Source organism: Olea europaea, chromosome 2 (genome assembly GCF_002742605.1).
Source record: "Olea europaea var. sylvestris chromosome 2, O_europaea_v1, whole genome shotgun sequence".
Lineage (NCBI taxonomy): Eukaryota > Viridiplantae > Streptophyta > Magnoliopsida > Lamiales > Oleaceae > Olea > Olea europaea.
In genome coordinates, this window is record NC_036238.1 from 5,293,061 (window position 1) to 5,300,132 (window position 7,072).

The window sequence follows — 7,072 nt, forward strand, 5'->3', positions numbered from 1 at the left end:
CCTGTGAATCCGAGCCGCCGCATTAAATGCCACGTCATTTTCATCATGCACACGTGCCGTTTTCTACTCCATATGTTCCTGCCACGTCACCTTTGCTCAAAATTCAGAACGCTTTGACTGAGGTAATTACAGACCACCTGAATTGGCCTTCCTAAAACATCTCTAAAACATCTCTCTACCACTTTTACCAGATTGATTTTCCAAGAATTGTATTAGATTAATACTTGTCAGCATTTTATTGGTAGCTGAACCAAATTTTTTTCCAACCATCCAATCACAATTTGCCAACTCATTCGGACAATCGATTCTGGTAAAATGGCATGAGTCATATATAGATCCACATATCTTTCTGAGCTCGTGGCAACTGTATATTTCTTGGCTTCTTGTTCTCTCACAACCCCATCCCAAACCACCCTACCGCGTCTCTGCATTTGATGCCAAGAAATTCAAGTAATTTACTAGCTTATATAGCCACCTTGATTAAAATCTTGAAAGGAGCTTTTTTTTTTCTTGGTAATTAAATAAATGTTAATCTGCATAATTAAATTATTTCAATTACAGCTTTCTTTAATGCATTCTTGATATAGAGATTTATATCATTCAATAAGTACTTATTTTCAATTGTGTTGACTATTTTTCCAAATGGATTTTCTCTTCAAGAACCCTTCCTTGAGATCCCAGTTTTTGAGTTTTCAGAGTTTCGAAATTCTGGTTAACTGGAACGAGTTTTTATTCAACTCAAACGGGTTTTTCTTAATTTTTGAGAAATCTTATCAGTATTTGAAGAAAATTGGGATAAACTTGAATCCTTTGACTGCTGTTTTCTTCTTGAAGAATTGGCGTAAAGACCAAGAAGAACAGTTCTTGCTTATCTTTTTGTATTTCATGAATTTTCCACACGCTTTGTAAATCTTACTTTTCTATTTAAAGCTGCTTAAATCTGCTTATTTTTTCTTCAGAATTTCTCAAAATCTTGGAAAACTCATTGAATATGGATATTACTTACCGGCCTTACGTTGATCCTGATTTAGAAGTACTTCTTGAAAGAATACATCCACCAAGGTTAGTAATTCTAGCTTACATTAACTAAATACTTAGATCATTGGCATTTAATTCTTTCTCAATGTTCTTTTTTGATCATGCATGTTCTCTTTTCTGGGTTTTTAGGGTTTGTATTGACAATGACACCTATAGAGACTGCACTCTTGTCAAGGTTAGTAATAAAAACCTCAGAATCTCTCTTCATTTCTTTGTTTCCTTTCTTTTGATACGAACAATAAAGTGAATCATACTCTCAAGAAATTTAGAGTCGACTAATCGATCACATTATGAGCAGCATGTTGATGTAAACTAACAGCTTAGAATTTCAATGGCATTTTACCAAAATTTGTTAGAATCACATAATCCTACTCTACTTTATTAAAAAGTAGCATGGTTCTATATACATGCATGGTATAATCATTCACACTAGATCTCGAACGCATTAGTCACGACAACTTGGATGCGGACTGGGTCCGTCCACCCATTCTGTTTATCTCTTTTACTTACTCGATGACCAAGGTGTCATGCGGGATTCATGTGTCGTGATTTTAATGAACAAATATATAAGACCATTCGTGAATAGCTTGTATGAAGAAGAATCCACACAATTTTCCCTTCAAGAACTAAATCAGTGGGAGTATCAATAAGAAAAGTAAGTTCAACTATTGTTTATCAATCAGCGTGTAGGGTTCTAAAGTAACTCTTCAAATATTGTTTATCAATCAGCGTGTAGGGTTCTAAAGTAACTCTTCGTTAATGTTAGAAAAGTTCAACAAAGAAGGTCCAAACAGGATGCAAGAAAATGACCTCTAACTGTACAGAAATCTTTACATAAGTTATGCTATTAATTTATTTATTTTAATTAATCAGCCCAAAATTTGGTGACAGGTTGATAGTGCAAATAAGCAGGGGATGCTGCTAGAAATTGTCCAAGTTCTGACGGATCTTGACCTTGTGATTTCCAAATCATACATCTCCTCAGATGGTGGTTGGTTAATGGATGGTGTGTGAATTGTTTATTTTATTACAAAAATTAGTTTAAAAATTAAAAAAAAAATTTAATTCTGACGTATATACTAGTCAGCAATGAACTTTTTTTATATTTTTATTATTAATTTTTTGGATTCATTTGTGGCGGTTTTGATTACATGTTTTGCAGTATTCCACGTAACTGACCAACTGGGGAACAAAATTACTGACGAAGGCCTCATTCGGTACATACAAGAGGTCTCTCTCTCTCTCTATGACAGCTTTCGTCGGTTACAACATCTATACATAGGATTACGTATTGAAAGTATTAAAGCTGCACTTTCCATTAGTATCTCCACTGTCATTTTTGTAGCTTTTGTTGTTGATTTTTTATTTTTCTATATTATTCTACGTTCGTTATAGGAAATATGCACGAGTAGGGGCGGTAAGGGGGAAAATAGATCGATTATTGCCGAAGAAGAGACGAGGCCAACACTAATGTCAATTGAAAACACAGCCGTAGAGATGACAGGGATGGATCGACCAGGTTTAATGTCGGAGATGTCGGCTGTTTTAGCTGAGTTGGGCTGTCGCGTTTCTGCTGCCACGGCGTGGACTCATAAGAGCAGAGCAGCATGCATTATCTACTTGGAGGATGAGTCTAATGGTGAGCCAATCACAGACCCATGTCGTGTGGCCCAGGTTCGGGCCCAGTTGGAAAATGTGGTTGAAGCCCACCACTATGACAACGAGAGACGAAGTGTAAGGCTGACGGGCCCAGCTGTGGGCCAAACCCACACGGAAAGGCGGCTGCACCAGTTGATGGCAGCCGATAGAGACTATGAGATGTGTAGTTCTTGTTGTGACAATGACAGTGACAACGATGACGACGATGTATACGGGAATGGAAGGCATTACAAGAAGCAGAAAAAGGAATGTTATGGCACACATGTGAAAATAGAGAAATGTAAGGATACGGGCTACTCGACCGTTACCGTGAGGAGTCGAGATCGACCCAAGTTATTGTTCGACACTGTTTGTACTCTGACCGACATGCAATACGTAGTATTCCATGCAGCCATTAGCTCCAAGGAATCTATAGCTGTTCAGGTAAAAGCACAATATAGTTTATATCTTTGCACAGATTCTGTGAGTGCGTTCTTTGTTTCTAATCTTTTAACTTCTGAAAATCCCAGGAATACTACATAAAGCACAAAAGTGGACGCCCTTTGGATTCAGAAGATGAGAAGCAGTTGGTTACCCAGTGTTTGATAGCAGCTACGGAAAGGAGAATTTCTCATGTACGTTACAGAAACTAACGTTTTTCTCCCACTTGTTTACAAAGAAAAATTTAATAATCGTAATTGTACATAATTGTGCAGGGGTTAAGACTAGATATTTGCACAGAAAATAGGATAGGACTATTATCTGATATCACACGAGTAGTACGAGAAAATGGATTATCTATAACAAGGGCTGAGATCGGTACTCGGGGTGAGAGAGCAGTTGGCACATTCTATGTAAAAGATACTTCGGGAGAAAATGCTGATCCAGAAACACTTGAAAAGGTGAGACGAGAAATCGGAAGTGCTGTTGTAGTGGTAAACAAATCTTCGAGCTCCCCTTCGCGAGCAACATCCAGAACATGTAAAAGCAACAGCAGCGAAGTACAAGAAAGGTCGAGGTTTTCCCTGGGAAGCCTGTTGTGGTCGCACCTAGAGGGAATTTTGAGCAATTTCAGACCCATAAAATCCTGAAGTTTTATAGATGGAATAAGGGCTGCATTTACCTGTAAATACCGATTAGCACATGTGAACTAGTTTCTCATTCATCTGTAAATAATAAGAGCCAGCAGCAGCCCCTACAGGAAATGAGAGTTTAAATAAAACAATAAAACAATGCATGTGTCTATCTGCTTTGTTTTCCCTTCAAGAAAAAGCAGTACCAGAGTCCCAAAAATTCTCTTTTTTGGGCAAAGATTTATTCTTTGCATTTGCAGAAGTTCGTGACAAAGTATTTTGCAAAACAATAGTCCAAGAAAACGTAAATTCATCACTTCAAAATGATTATTCTATCAGCATGGGAGTGCTCGAATTGCATATGGGCACACGAGGCATTATCGAGTTAAAATCCGTCTGGATATTGCCAAATATTTACAACGCTTCTCTGAATCTATACAGCAATTTACTGAATATTTCGTAGTAAGATAAAAATCCAGGGTTCACATTATGAGGTTTATATACAAATATAACATTTGCAAAGCGTTGCTCCAAGACTCGACTCGAGAAATAACGATCAACTCTATAGATAATAGGAAAATAAAATTAGTGTATAGTGAGTATTACACGATAATCACGACATATTAATTTCTTCAACATCTAACCAGTCTGGAGAGTCTTTATCAGAATTGTAATTTTTTTTTCTGAAATTAGCAGGCATATCTCCATCATCTTCTTCAAGATCACTAAATGACACGTCATCCTCGTTCTCAACTGGGATGTTGGTTCCACCGGATCCTTGTTTTGGGGGGGGTGGGGGGGGGGGTGTTGTAATCAAACCTTATTGAATCAAATATAACAGAAACCACCCCCAACTACTATCAGTGATTTACACGCAAATCCAAGCTTCCAGGGACAAATATTTTATGACTTGCCCACTAAGAGAATTAAGCCACATCAAAAATAAATAATTATTAAATGAATCAAGAAGAAAAGGGAAATGGGAAGAATATAACAAACAGAAGATGCGTAAATGGCATGCAAGGGAATGATATGGAGGGAAAAAAATGTCATCAAAGGCCTAGCACTTTAATACATATCCTTTTAGAAAGACTAGAGATCAATGACTAAAGTTTGTTCTGACAGAAATGCTGTTACTTAAAATATTGTTCTTGGTGCTCATTTTCAGTTGGGTTCGGTGGTGGTTTTTTCTTTCTTTCTTTTTTCTTTTTTTGTTGGGGGGGGGGGGGGGGGGTTTTAAGGATACGGGCTACTCGACCGTTACCGTGAGGAGTCGAGATCGACCCAAGTTATTGTTCGACACTGTTTGTACTCTGACCGACATGCAATACGTAGTATTCCATGCAGCCATTAGCTCCAAGGAATCTATAGCTGTTCAGGTAAAAGCACAATATAGTTTATATCTTTGCACAGATTCTGTGAGTGCGTTCTTTGTTTCTAATCTTTTAACTTCTGAAAATCCCAGGAATACTACATAAAGCACAAAAGTGGACGCCCTTTGGATTCAGAAGATGAGAAGCAGTTGGTTACCCAGTGTTTGATAGCAGCTACGGAAAGGAGAATTTCTCATGTACGTTACAGAAACTAACGTTTTTCTCCCACTTGTTTACAAAGAAAAATTTAATAATCGTAATTGTACATAATTGTGCAGGGGTTAAGACTAGATATTTGCACAGAAAATAGGATAGGACTATTATCTGATATCACACGAGTAGTACGAGAAAATGGATTATCTATAACAAGGGCTGAGATCGGTACTCGGGGTGAGAGAGCAGTTGGCACATTCTATGTAAAAGATACTTCGGGAGAAAATGCTGATCCAGAAACACTTGAAAAGGTGAGACGAGAAATCGGAAGTGCTGTTGTAGTGGTAAACAAATCTTCGAGCTCCCCTTTGCGAGCAACATCCAGAACATGTAAAAGCAACAGCAGCGAAGTACAAGAAAGGTCGAGGTTTTCCCTGGGAAGCCTGTTGTGGTCGCACCTAGAGGGAATTTTGAGCAATTTCAGACCCATAAAATCCTGAAGTTTTATAGATGGAATAAGGGCTGCATTTACCTGTAAATACCGATTAGCACATGTGAACTAGTTTCTCATTCATCTGTAAATAATAAGAGCCAGCAGCAGCCCCTACAGGAAATGAGAGTTTAAATAAAACAATAAAACAATGCATGTGTCTATCTGCTTTGTTTTCCCTTCAAGAAAAAGCAGTACCAGAGTCCCAAAAATTCTCTTTTTTGGGCAAAGATTTATTCTTTGCATTTGCAGAAGTTCGTGACAAAGTATTTTGCAAAACAATAGTCCAAGAAAACGTAAATTCATCACTTCAAAATGATTATTCTATCAGCATGGGAGTGCTCGAATTGCATATGGGCACACGAGGCATTATCGAGTTAAAATCCGTCTGGATATTGCCAAATATTTACAACGCTTCTCTGAATCTATACAGCAATTTACTGAATATTTCGTAGTAAGATAAAAATCCAGGGTTCACATTATGAGGTTTATATACAAATATAACATTTGCAAAGCGTTGCTCCAAGACTCGACTCGAGAAATAACGATCAACTCTATAGATAATAGGAAAATAAAATTAGTGTATAGTGAGTATTACACGATAATCACGACATATTAATTTCTTCAACATCTAACCAGTCTGGAGAGTCTTTATCAGAATTGTAATTTTTTTTTCTGAAATTAGCAGGCATATCTCCATCATCTTCTTCAAGATCACTAAATGACACGTCATCCTCGTTCTCAACTGGGATGTTGGTTCCACCGGCACCACCAGTTTCAGAACTTTCTTCTTTCAACCAGTCATCACTATCATCCTCATCCTTCATTTCCAAAACATTAGAGGGATCAGAGTTCAACTTTTGATCCTTGACTTGGTCAACCACCTCTTCTTCAATCATCGCTTTGTCAATAATTGGGATTTCAGTGTTCTCGACTGCGTGCTTCACTATTTCAGAAGCAGCTGTAGCAGTGGAAGTGCTTAATTCAAGGGCAGATGATTTTTCAGGCTCATTTTCAGAAGGAATAGTAGATGATGCATAAAGGGAGTCTTCATGAGAAGATGCGGTGGCATCTTTTGGATCGGAAGATACTTTTCCAGGGAAGTCTTCTAGCGTTGTTGGTGTCTGGTTCTTTGACTCCTGTGCAAGCAAGGCTCTGGCTTTTATTATCTGCTTGTCATGACAGTAATGGAGGTCAACAACCTTGTCACTCAAGGAGAAAGAAAAAACCGCACAAGTTTTAGCAGCAAGTTCATTGACAAGCCATTTATCCTTGTTTTGGGGGGGGGGGGGGGGGGGGGGGGAACA

General features: G+C 38.0%; 3 protein-coding genes across 4 annotated transcripts in view; 2 read left to right on the forward strand and 1 right to left on the reverse strand.

The window, feature by feature from the left end:
* Positions 1 to 822: 822 nt before the first annotated feature.
* On the forward strand, positions 823 to 3,998 carry LOC111409454 (ACT domain-containing protein ACR1-like). The gene is made up of 7 exons (XM_023039501.1): positions 823 to 1,062; positions 1,168 to 1,213; positions 1,930 to 2,044; positions 2,201 to 2,268; positions 2,434 to 3,120; positions 3,207 to 3,311; positions 3,393 to 3,998. Exons 1-7 carry the CDS (start codon positions 992 to 994, stop codon positions 3,765 to 3,767), a joined length of 1,467 nt encoding a protein of 488 aa, XP_022895269.1. The 5' UTR covers positions 823 to 991; the 3' UTR covers positions 3,768 to 3,998.
* Positions 3,999 to 4,993: 995 nt separating this feature from the next.
* LOC111409484 (ACT domain-containing protein ACR1-like) lies at positions 4,994 to 6,006 on the forward strand. Its single transcript, XM_023039531.1, has 3 exons — positions 4,994 to 5,128; positions 5,215 to 5,319; positions 5,401 to 6,006. Exons 1-3 carry the CDS (start codon positions 5,072 to 5,074, stop codon positions 5,773 to 5,775), a joined length of 537 nt encoding a protein of 178 aa, XP_022895299.1. The 5' UTR covers positions 4,994 to 5,071; the 3' UTR covers positions 5,776 to 6,006.
* Positions 6,007 to 6,134: 128 nt separating this feature from the next.
* The window catches only part of LOC111409470, a 3,161-nt gene continuing 2,223 nt past the window's right edge, over positions 6,135 to 7,072 (reverse strand). For both annotated transcript variants that reach the window (XM_023039519.1, XM_023039526.1), the window contains exon 4: positions 6,135 to 6,934. In XM_023039519.1, coding sequence (XP_022895287.1) covers positions 6,371 to 6,934 — 564 coding nt within the window. In that variant the 3' untranslated portion in view covers positions 6,135 to 6,370. The remainder of the gene's footprint in view (positions 6,935 to 7,072) is intronic.

Excerpts from the sequence above, each read along its gene's own strand:
- LOC111409454 (XM_023039501.1), top strand. The coding sequence starts at position 992 with ATGGATATTACTTACCGGCCTTACGTTGATCCTGATTTAGAAGTACTT. Across the intron at positions 1,063-1,167 it reads GAAAGAATACATCCACCAAG|GGTTTGTATTGACAATGACA; the intron begins GTTAGTAATTCT and ends CTGGGTTTTTAG. Across the intron at positions 2,269-2,433 it reads TCATTCGGTACATACAAGAG|GAAATATGCACGAGTAGGGG; the intron begins GTCTCTCTCTCT and ends CGTTCGTTATAG.
- LOC111409484 (XM_023039531.1), top strand. The coding sequence starts at position 5,072 with ATGCAATACGTAGTATTCCATGCAGCCATTAGCTCCAAGGAATCTATA. Across the intron at positions 5,129-5,214 it reads AGGAATCTATAGCTGTTCAG|GAATACTACATAAAGCACAA; the intron begins GTAAAAGCACAA and ends TGAAAATCCCAG. Across the intron at positions 5,320-5,400 it reads CGGAAAGGAGAATTTCTCAT|GGGTTAAGACTAGATATTTG; the intron begins GTACGTTACAGA and ends ATAATTGTGCAG.